Source organism: Rattus norvegicus, chromosome 8, assembly GCF_036323735.1.
Source record: "Rattus norvegicus strain BN/NHsdMcwi chromosome 8, GRCr8, whole genome shotgun sequence".
Lineage (NCBI taxonomy): Eukaryota > Metazoa > Chordata > Mammalia > Rodentia > Muridae > Rattus > Rattus norvegicus.
In genome coordinates, this window is record NC_086026.1 from 122,641,270 (window position 1) to 122,656,983 (window position 15,714).

General features: G+C 42.5%; 1 protein-coding gene across 50 annotated transcripts in view; it reads left to right on the forward strand.

Moving 5' to 3' along the window:
* Clasp2 (cytoplasmic linker associated protein 2) overlaps positions 1-15,714 on the forward strand; it is a 181,403-nt gene that overhangs the window by 85,738 nt on the left and 79,951 nt on the right. For all 50 annotated transcript variants that reach the window (XM_063264756.1, XM_063264733.1, XM_039080674.2 and 47 more), the window contains 3 exons: positions 4,156-4,235; positions 12,553-12,645; positions 15,122-15,267. In XM_063264756.1, the coding sequence (XP_063120826.1) occupies positions 4,156-4,235; positions 12,553-12,645; positions 15,122-15,267 (319 nt within the window). The remainder of the gene's footprint in view (positions 1-4,155; positions 4,236-12,552; positions 12,646-15,121; positions 15,268-15,714) is intronic.

A 15,714-nucleotide genomic window follows, 5' to 3' on the forward strand; every position in this document is an offset into this window, starting at 1 on the left:
ACTTACTACTCGTCTAAGTAATTTTTAGTCAGTCTGGCAAATCTGCTTTTGTGAGCCTATTTATTACCGCTGTACCTGGGCAGACTGGGCATCTTTATGGTGACAGTTTGTCCTGTCATGAATGTGAAGTTTATCTTTGTTTATTTATGTGCTTTAAATGCCCAATACCTTTTTGTATTGCTGTGATAAAACACCATGATCAAAAGCAAGTTGGGGAGGGAAGGATTTATTTTAGCATAAAATTCCATCTCTGAGGGAAGTCAGAGCAGGAATGTAAGCAGGGAGAAGGAACTGGAGGCAGGAGCTGATGGAGAGGCTAGGCCCCTTGCTGGCCTGTCCTCGGGGCTGGCTCAGCCTGCTTTTTGTGGCTCCCAGGATCTCCATCAACAAAAATGGGCTGAAGACTTCTTCACCTTCAGCCCCGCCTTGTAGAGGCCTTTTCCTCTTAGGTGCATTTAGCTTTTGGTTTAGGTTGGCATAAACTAGCCAGTGAACCCTTTGGTTCTACCCTAGATCAATTTGGTTGGTTTATTCCTAGGCGCCCCCAAGTATGTTTTTATTAAACTTTGTATGTTTTCAAGTTTGGGTTTGTAAGTCTGCCACTGTCTCCCGTGCTCACAGAAGAATTTGATTTGTATGTATTGGTTCTATAGCCACCTTTAAATTTAATTTTAGTAATTTGGATGGGTAGGGTATACTGTTTCACACGCTTTGAACTTCTCCCCAAGGACATTACCTCTTCCTGTATGAAGCGTGCTCTTCAACAGCAATTGTCTGAGATGAGCATCAGCTAGACTGGAACCTCCATTCACACCAAACAGGCTTTGGAGATTAGTTCTATTTTGAGTAGCCCAGCTATTTAGAGTCTGTTTCACAAAAGGCGAGTTTATTCCATATGCTATCATAGACTCTTTAAAATGCCTTAGATTTATCATTTCTGTAGGGTGCCATCCTATCTTGCCATAACCATATTCCACAGTTAGCAAGCATATGCTGTATGACTACTGGGAGAGCTGATGGTGACTTGTAACCCAGGGCCGCCCCTCCTCCCACTCTGGTGGCAAGGTTGGTTTTGAGATTAACCTTTTCTCTCAAAACGGGCTGTTTCATCAGATTGTTTTCCCATTTCAGACATTCTTTCTTTCTCAGGCCCCTTCATTTCCACCCACAATTTTTCTAACTGCTCAGCCATTCTTCCATATCCTTGTTTGAAACAGAATATATGAAGAAGAAAAAGGCAAAACAGAAAATCCCCTCTGGGAGAAAAATGAGAGCTATCTCAGTGGTAGCAGCTGCAGTTAACTTTGTGCCTTTTGAAAAGGGGAAAGAAGCCTCTATTCCTTCATCCCTACAGTCTTCTCTACAGCACTGGAAATCAATTCCCTCTCTCCCTAGCCTCCTTGTAGTGCGACTTCTGCTACTTGGTGGTTTCCTCTTTCTACCACCCTTCTTCACCCTTTCAACCCTAACACTGGAGAGGAGAGACAAGAGGATACAGGAGTTCCCTGAATAAAGTCAGAGGTCTGAAAGAGGGTGAGGTTATCATTAGACTACTTCCTGCTGAGTGAGGTAATCAGGTCCCTTGGAGCGAGTGCGATCTTTGCCATCAGGACATCTAATTTATTATTCTTATTTTTCTTTGGCCATGACTAATTAACAAGTGGCGACCGATGACAGCCAACAACCCATCCTACCTCTCAGGGCCCTATCACTTACATATACTAAAATAAAAGTCCTCAGGATTCCTCTCAGGGCCCTATCATTTATATGTATTCTAAATAAAAGTCCTCAGGATTCCTCTCAGGGCCCTATCATTTATATATACTCTAAATAAAAATCCTCAGGATTCCAGTGTCACACGTCACAAAATTGATCAGCAGCTGGCAAAAGTCATGTACCTGCTAGAGCCTGAGAAAAGTCATAGTTGTAATCTTTTGTGGTTTTGTTTGTTTGTTTTTCAACCAAAACTCCAAAGCTCCCCTTCTCCTTTTTACTCCGTCTCTGACCCCAGTGCATAGAATGGTGTTATCCACATTTAAAGTTGGGTTTCCCTCTCAGCCATTTCTGGAAACACTCTTACAGAGGTGGACTGGACTCTAAATACAGCTAAGCTGACTGTGAATATTAGTTATCAGTGTTCAAATATTTCAACTCTGGGAGCACTTCAGACTTTGAATTTTCAGATTAGGGATACTCAATGTTTTTTGGTGAATTGTGAATATGAAAGTGGGGCCGAAGAGATGGCTCAGTGGTTTAGAAAGCGTATTGCTGCTGCAGAGGTTCTGAATTTGGTTCTTAGCATCCATATTGAGTGACTTACAACTTCCTGAAACTCTAGCTCTGGTAGATCTGACGTCTTCTAAAAGGCATACATAGGCATACATGTAGACAAAACATACACACAGAATAAATAACTTAAAACACTGAAAACAGGATTGTGGGAAGCAAGCATACACCAGCTATTATCCCTAGAGCTCTGGGTACCAATGTGGAGGCTGCAGTAACTAGAGCTTACCTTCTTACCATGAGGTAATGCTGTTGTGGTCGGGAGCAACTTCAGAAACTCATAGAATGGTCTCTGACTATTGAGTACCCGGCCACAGAGGGGGCATCATATCACCCCCTTCCAAGGTTCATGGGACATTGTGGAAGAAGGGGAGGAAAGAATGTAAGTGCTAGAAGAAACAGGAGAGAAGAGTGTTTCCCTTGAATGCACTCTTTAAGCATCATGTACGGTTACGCTTTTTAACTCACAGCTACTTTGATTACATGCCCAAGATTGAGTCTCAGAGCAGTGCCATAGAGAGGGAGGAGTCATGATGCACTGCTTCTCCTTGATGATTTTTACACAGTTAACGGATGATGATGATGATGATGATGGTGATGGTGATGGTGATGGTGATGTGAGAAAGAGAGAGAGAGACAGAAACAGGGAGAAACAGAGACAGGGAGGGAGGGAGGGAGGGAGGGAGGGAGGGAAGGGGAGAAAGGTGCTCCTAGTGTAGCTCATGCTTTTCTAAACAAACTCTGAAACAACCCTAATTAAACTCTTGCTCCCCACCCCAAAGTACCAAGAATAAAGAGACATGGCTGGGAAGAGACGAGAATCCGCGTGTGATCAGTAATGGAAGCAGAGGCATATACTATAGAAACAAATTACATAGTGTATAAACATGGCAATTCTAATCGTATCTAATTAAGATGTTAATAAGAAACTGTAGAACTTTAAAGAGATATCCATCAGTCTTGGGCTCAGCTGTCTGCAAAAAGGCATGAGCTGGCTGGTGCTGTCTTCCGAGGACTGTGAGCGGAGGCAGGAGGGTTAGAAAACTGTCAGCTGGAGCAAGTGGTCTTCGGAGTACTAGAGTTTTACTAAGAAGAACAGAATGCACCCTCCACCCTGCAAAGGGGGCGGGTCCCTAATTCCTGTAGCTTTCAGTTATCACCTATTGATAGAGCTTAGCAGAAAACCAACAGAAGACATTGTAGTGGGCTTTAGCTCAGCATCTCAGGAGAATGGAGCTGAGATCGTAGCTTAGCCATCAGCTCTTATGGTTGCTACTTACCAGCTAGGGCATAGAACACCTCACTAACATTGCTTGTCTGGGTGTAATGAATGGAGGTTATATAACCAAACCAACACCCTCATCTCTTTCACGCGTGTTCTAAACACAACATCATGTATGGACTTTTGTTCCTGTTGCTTCACATCAGTTTTTTTGAATTTATTGTCATTTAAGGTTGCCAATTAATGATTGATTTAGGATTTGAGAGACGTTTCTGTTGTGTCATCCAGACTGGCATTGGGTGTGCCACAGTCTTGCTGCTCAACCTTCCAAGTGCCAGGATTACAAGCTGGGCTGCCACACCTGACCAACTATTCAGTTCTTCGCCTCAGCGTTCCCGTTACTGTGTCCTTGCCAATGCCTGGCATGGTCATGGGGTTGGGCTTCTGCCGTCATTGTCAGGGAGGAGCCAACTACTACCGTGTGTCTGGGCCTTTCTGGAAGTTGCCCTGTTTTAAAACATTTTTGTATTCACTGGAACATCCTCCAAAATTGTGTGATTGTTCATATCAAATGGATCTTTCACTTTGTCCTTGTTGCTAAGATACCTAAAATATACAGTAGAAATTAATTTCTTTTTAATTAACAGGTACTTCTAAAGAAGGAGGGGCTGGAGCAGTTGATGAAGATGATTTTATAAAAGCTTTTACAGATGTTCCTTCTATTCAGGTAAGGTGTCCAGGGAAGAGGCATCCCCCCATGGTACTGTCTCTGCCTCTTCGTCTCCTTTTTTTGTTTTTGTCACTTTAAAAATTTTTATTTGTGGGCACAACTAGAGTGCTCAGGCCAAGCACTTTACAGTGCAAGTCTGACAAGCTGAATTTGACCCTGAATCCCACATAATGGTAAATGGAGGAGACCAATTCCATAGTTGTCTTTGCCTACAAACATCATCCATAATGAGAAGAGGAAATGTGACAGGAAATCTAGTAGACTCTTTCTATCTAGGATATGCATTAGGATGAAATGGCTGTCTTTTAAAAGTACTCCAACCTTGGAGCAGTCATTGTGGAAGACAGTGCTGTTTTCTGTCATCTGTAGAGTTCTTTTTCTGAGTAGGCTTCACAGCCCTCACAGAACTGTGCTCACAAGACAGGCGGGCACACCTGCAGTGTCTCACACTGCTGAGTGCTACAAACAGTGGACAGGAAGTACTAACGTTGCAGGGCATGGCGTTTTCCTTCACCAAACATAGAGGTTAGATTAGCGGCTGTGATATGAGGAACTTGTACCCAATTAACAATCAATAAGCTGCCTTTTCAAGATGTTCAGTCCACAGAGGCTGGATCTCCCTGCTGCCAGCAAGGCCTTAACTCATCCTTGAGTGACCCTTTCTTCTGTCCACCCACATGGCCAAGAACACCAACATTTCATAACATTTAGCTGGGTAGTGGTAGTGGTGCATGCTTTTAATGCCAGGTCTCAGGAGGCTGAGACAGGAGGATCTCTGAGTTCCAGGGCAGCCTGTCTACAGAACAAGGTCTAGGATAGCCAGGACTACTACATGGAAAGACCCTGTGTCCAAAAAAAGAGAAAATTTTAAATGTTTAAAAAAGTTTCCCCTTAAACGAATGTATAAAAGATATATTAGACATTATCAAGACATTAATCATTGTATAATTTAATTTTCAAATTAGTTTTTCAGTAAAGTTTAAATAAAAATGAAAGTACATTGCAATGTCAGTTATAAAGTTCATAGTTTTCACCCCTAGGGAATGTTTGGAGGCTGACAAGCAGACATATGAAAGTTCTTCCCCTGGAAGGACTAAAGGAGTCAAAATGACCGTGCTGTTAGTCATTTCATGTCAACGAACAAGTAAACACTGCAGTGTTTATAGTAGTAAAGTGACATGGCCTTGGACCAGTGCTGCTCGGCGTATTCTTCTACAGCGCTAAGTCTGAAATTCTGTCCCTTCCAGCCCTGTGTGAGTGGTTTATGTGTCCTTACTGCTGCTGCTGTTCAGTCCGTTCCCAGCTTCTGCTAGCCTGTGCTCTGCTGCAGCGAGGGGTTCTGTTGATAAGGTTTATCTGTTTGTTGCTTTGAGTTGTGTTGTTGTTTTGGTTTTTGAGCGGGTTCTTCTGTGTAGTCATGACTTTCAGAACTGGCTATGTATACCAGACTGGCCTCAGATCACAGAGGTGTACCTGCTTCTGCGTCCTGATGAAAGGTTTTAACCTTCTGCTGTGACTGAAGGCCTGCTTTTGTAATGATCCTCCTGCCTCCAACTCCCAAGCATGCTGGGATTGCAGGCGCCAACACGCCAGCTTTCACAGGAGCCTCTCCAGGGTGTCATTGGTGTGGAATTGCGAAGCCGTAGCTCGTTTGTTTCCCTAGATTTTGCTGTATGGGATGACTATACCACTGCTAAGGAAGGTGTGATTAGGTAGCTCATTTCCAGAGCTTTTTGCTGTGGGAAAAGGCTTCTTCCCTATAAGAAAGTGCTTTATCTTTCTTTCTTCTAAGGTTTTTACCAAAAACCAAGAAACCACACACACACACACACACACACACACACACACACACACACACACACACACACAGAGAGAGAGAGAGAGAGAGAGAGAGAGAGAGTCAGTCAGTCAGTCAGTCAGAGAAAGAAAAATTAAATGTGCATTTCTTCACACTCTGTCTGTTTGTCCTTCCTGCCTGACAGAATGCTGCTCTGTCATGGATGTCCATGCTGAGCGTGTTCTTGAAAAGGTTATGGAGCTTTGTTTGCACACTGCCTTACACTGTGTGAGCTTTGTTTGCACACTGCCTTACACTGTGTGAGCTTTGTTTACACACTGTCTTACACTGTGTGAGCTTTGTTTACACACTGTCTTACACTGTGTGAGCTTTGTTTACACACTGCCTTACACTGTGGGAGCTTTGTTTACACACTGTCTTACACTGTGTGAGCTTTGTTTGCACACTGCCTTACACTGTGTGAGCTTTGTTTGCACACTGCCTTACACTGTGTGAGCTTTGTTTGCACACTGCCTTACACTGTGTGAGCTTTGTTTGTACACTGCCTTACACTGTGTGAGCTTTGTTTACACACTGTCTTACACTGTGTGAGCTTTGTTTGCACACTGTCTTACACTGTGTGAGCTTTGTTTGCACACTGCCTTACACTGTGTGAGCTTTGTTTACACACTGCCTTACACTGTGTGAGCTTTGTTTGCACACTGCCTTACACTGTGGGAGCTTTGTTTGCACACTGCCTTACACTGTGGGAGCTTTATTTGCACACTGCCTTACACTGGGAGCTGTTAGGCCCCGTCAAAGGAAAAGCTGTCCTTAAGTTATTTAAGGTCTTAAAAAGTTACAGGAAAGCTTTAAAAATGCTTCTAGTTTACGTGTATTTGAAACGGATTTTTCTCTTAAGATTCGTTCTCTCTTTGTATTTTGTAGGCTTTTCAAATAAGGAAATGGTCAGTGTTGTAGGAACAGTTGTGGGACTTGTGTGAACTTGATCATTGTTCATTGTCCAGTGTGTTTTCCAGAATGGGTCCTTAGCGAGTCACGGAAGCCATGGGCTGCGACCTCAGGAAGGAGAGCAGGCTTCCCAGCCACTGTCGCCACAGCATCACTGCTTCTAGAGAGTCTGTGTCTTCAGAGCCCGTGCTGTCATTAAAGTAGAGCTTTCCTTTCATTAAACTCTAACGTAGCTGGGGCTGAGTCAGCTGTGCTTGCTGTCCTCATTGTGCTGCACTGCTCCTGTGAGACCTTGCCCTCTGGCCAGACCTTACTGTTCCTTGTGCTGTTCGGGACATCTGTCTGCCGTTACCGAGGGATCAGCTGCACTAGCTCTACAAGCATCTTAACTTAGGACTTGTTAGTGTGCAATCAAGGATGTTATGATGATTCAGTTCGGTAGTGCGATGGTAAGCACATGCCTGCTATGTCCACACCCTAAATGTTGATATATTCTTCTTTCTTCTTTTATTTTCCTTTAATATATTTTAAAATTAAAATATAATAAATCTCCATCCTTTGCTTTCCTCCCTCCAACCCCTTCCATATTCTCCCTCAACCTTCTCAATTTGATGACCTCTTTTATATTATTGTCACATATACAAAGATGGACAACCTTGAGTTCATTTTTCTTGATTATGTGTATATGACTTAGGGCTGACCATTTGTATTGGATAACCACTTATGGGGCTCTGCTCTCAGAAATGCAAACGCTCCCTCTCTCAGCAGCCACTAGTTGCCTGTAGTTCTTTGTCTGAGTGAGATTTTCCTCCTCCTGCATTGGCTTCCCTAGTGATACTGTCATTGGGTAGCTCTTTAACAGCAGGCTCCCCAGTCCTCTGGCTTTTACTGTCTTCCCACCTCTCTCCTGTAATATCCCCTGAACTTTAGGGGACCCTGTATCCATTGGGACCGGGCTCCCCACTGTGTTCAGTTCTGTGCTAGCCTTTGCTGTCTCCCCTTCCCTCTCCTCTACATCCCTCCCTCCCTGCTTCTCTCTCAAGATTTCTTTTATTATTTTAAGTGCATCAGTGTTTCGTCTGTTTGTATGTATATCCAGCACATGCATGCCTGGTGCCTACAGAGGTTGGAAGAAATTGTTGGATTCCTTGGGATTGGAGTTACAGATGGTTGTGAGCCACCATGTGGGTCCTGCACATTGAACCCAGGGTCTCTCTGCAAGAGCAACAAGTGTTCTTAACTACTGAGCCAACTCTGGCTCCGGTTGTTTTCTGTAGGGACCTCCATTTGCTGAACAGAGAAGCTTCTTCGATGAGGAGGGAGAGCTATGTTTACCTGTGCACAGAAGGATAAGCATTAGACTGCAGTTGGGAATTATGCAGTAAAGCGGCCGTAGTTCTCTTCTGAGATCCTTGACCTCACGAGTTTGCAGTGGTTGGCTAGGTTTCCAGCAGCAAGCATGTTTTCCCTCCTGTTGAGCGTGCTTTAAGTCCATTTGACAACTTTTGATTACCACAAAGATTGAGTTACTGCTGTGGTACCTTTAGGTATTTGCATGCTGGTCAGTGTTCTGATTCATTGGTACCACACTGGATTCAATCAATTGCATCCCTTCCTCGATAGCTTACATAGTACTTTCTGGCACTGTAGAAGCCAGAACACAGGAAGGAGGCTTTCAGGTTCGTTCTACCTTGATCTGTCCAATTCCTGGGTTTTCAGCAACAGTATCTTCCCTTCAACCTCTGTGAAGGAACTGAGGGAAACAGCAATACAATATCCTATATTGTTTTGGAAATCACTTGGATTACTGTGAGCAACTTGAATGGAGGTTTCTCATGCCTGGTACTAGGGCATTTTGTTAAGTAAGCTATGGCTTTTGTAGGAAGTTTGGTCAGCCCAAGTGCTATAACTTCATTTAAGGTAGTTGAGGTGTGTGGGTGTGGGTGTGTGGGTATGGGTGTGGGTGTGTGGGTGTGTGCTCACATACATACATTTACATACATTGTATGTAATTTAATTTTAGGTAAATATAAAATAGTATGGTCCCCTGAGGTTTTACTAACGGCCTTGGCATTGTCATTCAGCCCTCCTGTATTCCCTCCCCCTCCCAGTTAGCCTTCCTCCCCATTTCCCCTATTTCCTCCTTCATATTGTACTTGGTAACCTCCTTTCCAATTGGATGAAACATCAGGTTTTGTGTTGAGTGTGGTGTTGTTGATGTTGTTGTTTGGTTTTTGGTTTTTTTGAGATAGGGTTTCTCTGTGTACCCCTGGCTGTTCTTGAACTCTGTAGACTGGGCAGGCCTTGAACACAGACATCTGCCTTCCTCTGACTGGATTAAGGACCTGTGCCGCAGCTGACTGAAACATCAGTTTCTGACTACCTTCCCACCTTCGTTCATGCATCGTCGTCTCACACACTGCATGCTCCTGCACGGGGCTCCGCTGCTGCTCCAGCACACAGCACACACGTGGCCGCAGCATCTATCTTTCCACTGACCTGTGCTTCGCTTCTTACCCAGGCTCTGAAACTGTAGTTTCTTGCAATAACATCATTCATAATGCATTGATATCTTAATAGTTTTGATTTTTAAATACTCCTTTTGCAAAAGCACAATTATGGATATTTCTAAACTTTAACAGTTTTTCCGTTTCATAGCCCAGAAAGTTTGGCTGCAGAAAGATAGTTACAGAGCACACAGCTCTTACTACATACCACAAATGCTCAGCAGTCCCACATCCATGCTGTTAAGTCATGTCTGTGCTCTCTTGGAAGTACTTGTTTTCTGCAGCCATCAGAAGGCTGCCTTGTGATCACAGGATCATGGGTTATGGCCTGCCCTCACCCCAAGCCAGTGCCTCCAGTGTTCCACAGCCTCCTGGTGCCTTCTTTGTCACCGGGCTCACAGATTTCAGTGACCTGTGTGAATTCAAGCTTCTGGTTTTCTGGAGCTTTCTAGCTGTCTCTTAAACATCGCTGACTTTTTTTTTTTTTTTTTTCGGAGCTGGGACCGAACCCAGGGCCTTGCGCTTGCTAGGCAAGCGCTCTACCACTGAGCTAAATCCCCAACCCCTCTGACTTTTACTATTAGAAAAGAAGTGTGCTAGTAAGATGTTTGCTGGATAAGGGAGCTTCCCCCCAAAGCTTCCAACCTGAAGTTGATCCCTGGAACCCTCATGGTAAAAGGAAAAAGCCAGTGGCACAAAGGAAAAACTGAAGGAGGTGTGCAGTTTGGTGGCTGGGTGTTTGCCTAGTATCACAAGGTCCCACACTTGATCCCCAGAAGCTGGGAAAAAATAATGGACTGTATGTCTTCCAAACACTGCTCTGTTCTAGGTCCATGTCCTCTCCTGTTGAGCTGTCTGTATTTGATACTTTTTCTTTTTTTTTTTTTCCTTTCTTTTCTTTTCTTTTTTTCGGAGCTGGGGACTGAACCCAGGGCCTTGCACTTGCTAGGCAAGTGCTCTACCACTGAGCTAAATCCCCAATCCCGATACTTTTTCTTTAAAGATGTTATTTAAAATTTTTTTCATGCTAGGCATGATGGTACACACCTTTATCTAGCATTTGGGAGACAGAGGCAGGTGGATCTCTGAGTTCAAGTCCTGCCTGGTCTACAAAGTCAGTCTAGGACAGCCAGGGCTCTGCTAAACAGAGATACCCTGTCTTGAAAAAAATTTTTTTCATACAATGTATTTTTCCCTTCCCTCTAAACCTTCCAACTTCCTATTTTTTTTTTCCTCACTAAACAAGCAAACAATAAAAGCACACACAAAAGCATGGAGTTCATTTTGGGTTGAACAGCTATTCCTCCTGAGCACAAGTGCTGCCCGGCCTGTGGTGATTACCCAGTGTCAATCTAAAGCTGATTCGGGGGCTCCAGAGATGGCTCCACAGTTACGAGCATTTGCTTCTCTCGTAGAGGACACAGTTGGATGTGATGGCTCACAGCTGTCCTGAACTCATGTCTAGGCTGTCTACTGACCTCCACAGGCACTGTGCACACATGTGCTGCATGTCCGTGTGTGCAGGCAAAACACACACACAAAACTAACAGTGAAAAGCCTCTGTCTCTGTCTCCCCCCCTTCTCTCTGTGTGCGCACGTGTGTGTGTGAGTGTGAGTGTGTGTGAGTGTGTGTGAGTGTGTGTATGTGTGTGTGAGTGTGAGTGTGTGTGAGTGTGTGTATGTGTGTGTGAGTGTGAGTGTGTGTGAGTGTGTGTGAGTGTGTGAGTGTGTGTATGTGTGTGTGAGTGTGAGTGTGTGTGAGTGTGTGTGCGTGTGTGTGCGTGTGTGAGTGTGTGTGTGAGTGTGTGTGAGTGTGTGTATGTGTGTGTGAGTGTGAGTGTGTGAGTGTGTGTATGTGTGTGTGAGTGTGTGTATGTGTGTGTGAGTGTGTGTGAGTGTGTGTGTGCGTGTGTGAGTGTGTGTGTGCGCGTGCGCGCATCCGTTTGCATCTCCCCTTCTCTGCACCCGCATTTGCTTCCTTACATTTTCCCAGCTTCTAATCACTTACCATTCTGGAAGCACCCAAAGCAACTGGCCTAATTGTTTTCTTTGTTCTCGGTTTTGTTGTAATAGTTGTAAAACAGTGTTTCCCACTTTCCTCCCCTCCTAACAGTCTGTTTCAGATCCATTTCCTTTGCAAATGGATCCTTCTTTATTTGTTCAGTTAATACTAAAGATGATTAAGGGTTACTAGACCCTCTCTTCCTCCTTGCATCTTGTTGCTTCATGACTTCTTCAACAAGTGGCTTTATCTAGCACCTGTATGTTGATTATATCTAATTTTACCTCTAAGCCAGACCTCTCCTGAGCATTAAAGTCATTTCTTTTAGGGATCTCAGATATATCTCATACCCAATCTGTCTAAAATCAGAATCACAATCTCCCTTCTTAACACTTGATCTTCCAGTGTTCTTTATGTGGAAACCGTCATTCAGTCAGCTGTAGAAGTTAGAAAACAAGGGGTCATTCTACAACAGATTCTTAACCCAGTGTTTGTAGACCTAGGAGAGACACGAGGAACACAGGGACAGATGACTTGAAAAATTAGGGAGTTACTGGAGTGAAATTTTGAGTTAGTTTTCCCCTATTTCGTGGTTTAGAGAAGGTCTTTACATTGTCTTCCAAGATAGCACCTTATACAATTAGACGTGGTATTTATAATAAATATATTATGTTTGTTATATATTATAAACATATATGCTTAGTCTATTCTTGCACGAACCATTTTCCCAATAGTTTTACAAAACTGAAGTATGTCTTTTAAACAGTAGTTTGTAACAGTATATAAATGCAGTTTTGGGAAAGTGCTTCTTTTTTGGTTCCTTGGACATGTGCTCCATTGGAAGCATTGTAGAAGCATGTTTGATGTTGTTCATGTGGGGACAAGTAGCAAAGAGGGCAGAAAGGAAGGTTATTGGGGCGTCTATTGTCTGTAACAGTCTCCACTGAAAGTCTAGTGTGAAATGGCCTTACTGTATGAGAGAATTTCCAACACTGGTGCATCATTTTCTGTTGTTTACAGCAAGAAATGTTCTAATTTTAAATATTTTCTTTTAAGATCTATTCTAGTCGAGAACTTGAAGAAACGTTAAATAAGATCAGGGAAATTCTGTCAGATGACAAACATGACTGGGACCAGCGTGCCAACGCAGTAAGTCCTCGCTCTTTGTCTTCTTCATAGCGCTCCTGTCGAGAGCAGCTGAGAGGGGTCATAAGTTAAAACCTGACGGGTGACATTTATAGGCGTGATCGGCTTTGGGTGGCCTTTTCTTCTTCTGTTTTTGCTGATTACGTCAGTGTGTGTCCCACAGCCTAGTAGCCTATCCCCTTTGGCTTGTGAGGTTGAGAGAGCTCTGACCTGGCCTCTCTGGAGTCACCCAGCTGCTTCCCAGCACCATTTTCAGTGCAGCTTGAGTCATGAGGACTGGCCAGAGAAGAGATTGGCTTCTCCTGTGGATTCAGGATTTGTTTAATATTGACCTAATTTTGCAGCTATGTGTCTATTCATCTGACTCTTAAATATAGTAAATGCGGGTGAATTATTTATAAACATTTTGAGCTAGGAATAGCTTATTTATAGTAGATTTCTTAAAATCTACTATAAATACTTAAAGTATTAGATAAATCTTAAAATAATGTTTGTGTTGACATTAGTTTTATATTGTATTTCACATCCTGTGATGTCAATTTTGTCAAATGACAGTGACTCTTCTCAGTATCGTCAAGGCCAGGAAAGGGCCAATTTGAAGATGCCTGTGCTCTCAAAGCTTCCAGTCCGACTAATCAAGCGCCTTCCTGACCAGTACTGCTTTTACGACATCATACAGTACAGACGGCTTTTCATCTCTGTGTTTGGAAGTCGATAGTTTTGAATGTGTAACATATTGTTCTTAACACAGAAAATAGTGCTCTGACTTTGTTTAAATATGGTTTTTATTTCTTTTCAAGTTCTACAACACACATAAATCACAATTTAAAAAGTTACACAACTTTTCCACCTATGACCTATGGAGAAACATCACAGATTAAAATATATGAGATGAGCTTGAATCTGAAGGATTTTTGTTTTCCTTTCAAAGTAGTCCTTCAGACATAATAATAATTCAGTAGTCTGAATGTTTTTTGGAGTATGTCATGTTCTTTGTGCATTCAGATGTATGTGAAAACAAACAAAATGGGGCTGGGGATTTAGCTCAGTGGTAGAGCGCTCGCCTAGGAAGCGCAAGGCCCTGGGTTCGGTCCCCAGCTCCGAAAAAAAGAACCAAAAAAAAAACCAACCAAACAAACAAACAAACAAAAAAAAACAAATGTAATACTCTCCACTCCTTTTATTAAACTAAGCCATGCTTAATCCCTTGCTCTGTTATAGGTAACAAAATGTACCTATGCAATATACATGCTTGCACATGTTAAGCATATATTGGTTGCTCAGATATTTACCGAGTGCTGATAGATGTGAACATACATTCTTTAGTTTGATATATGTATGTATAACTCATTAAACTCACTCTCATTTGACCATTATTCGGATTTTTAAGATTTTTTTTTTCTTTTTTCATACTAATGATGTAGGAGGGGGTGTTTTTGTTTATTCAGATAGGATCTTTCTGGTATCCTTGGCTTGTCCTACAGCTTGCTGTATAAAGGAAACAGCCACTCAGAGAGACACAGACAGACAGACAGACACAGAGACAGAGACAGAGAATTGGCCTACCTTTGCCCCCTGAGTATGAGATTAAATTAAATCACCACCAGGCTCAGCTTTAATGCCATAGTTAATGTCCTTCTGCTCCCTTTTTCCTTTGATATGGTGTTAATAAGTATTCCATCACTGAACTGAGGCCCAAACCTGCACATCCTTGTAGCAATTCTGTGCCGATAGGCTAGAGTACTTACATGTGGGTTCCTGGTAAAGAGTATACGCAGTTTTATTTCAGTCGATGAGTAAAGGTTTTAGTCCTTCACACTTTACTCAAACTTTTTGTGAGCATGTATTTTCTCTCTGGTACTATCAAGTTTGTATGGTTTCTGCCTGTCTGACATACAGAAAACATTTTTCTTCCAACGTTGGCTTCCCTGTCATATGCAGCTGGATACAGCTTTATATATTTACTTTACCCAGTTGACTATTAATTTTTCTTTTTCTCTATTTTCATTTCTTATGTGTTGATTGTGTCATACTTGCTTAGCACGTATGAGATCTTGGGTTTGCGCTTAAACACACTCTTTCACAAACACACACACATGCACACACACAGGAAGAGAGCAGGAGAGACAGGGATATGAGACTATTACTAGGTAATGACAGTGGTTGTCCAGTGTTGCGAATGTACTTAAATGCCACCAATTAAATATTTTAAAATGGTACATTTTAGTGTTTATTACATTTCACTGTACTTTGAGAAAGAATGATTAAAAATTTAAATCTACTTTTACATAGAAATGTACCTGTCCACGTGTAACTACACTTGTAATGCTGCTCTTCCAGGAAGCTTTTGGTTGTTTATTTACATGGTGCACTCATGTGACTACAGCAAGAAAACCTTCAGGTTTTAGATGATGTAATTTGGATACCTTCTTTGTAGGCTGCGTCAGCGTTTGTATCAATAATGAAATTTCTCTTTCAGCTTAAGAAAATCAGATCACTACTTGTTGCTGGGGCTGCACAGTATGACTGCTTCTTCCAGCATTTGCGTTTGTTGGACGGCGCACTTAAGCTGTCTGCGAAGGACCTCAGATCCCAGGTGGTCAGGGAAGCTTGCATCACCGTTGCGTAAGCTCGTCTCTCTTGGGCTGAGGGTTTCTGTTTGTTCTTTACACAGGGTCTTACCTTCTTCAGCCTTCTTCTGCTTTCCCAAGTGCTAGGATAAAAAAGGTGTGCCACCATATCTGGCATGCTTTTTAATTTTTTATGAATGAACATAGAACTCATTAAATCAGATTTCATTAAGTAAAGCAGTACTAGGATCGCCCCCAAAGATGCTGACATATGAACCCAAAAATGATTTATATTATACATACAGATTCAATTATTTGATTTTTTTTTCTTCTTTTCTTTTTGTTATTTTTTAAGTTTTTTCCTTTGCTGAGATTGTGGCACTGTGATAAAGTACTTGCTTACCATGTGTGAGCCATGGAGTGAGACCCTAGCACGAGTTAAAAGATATTTCACATAATCTTTACACAAGATAATCTTTACACAAACTGTAGGTGTATAGGG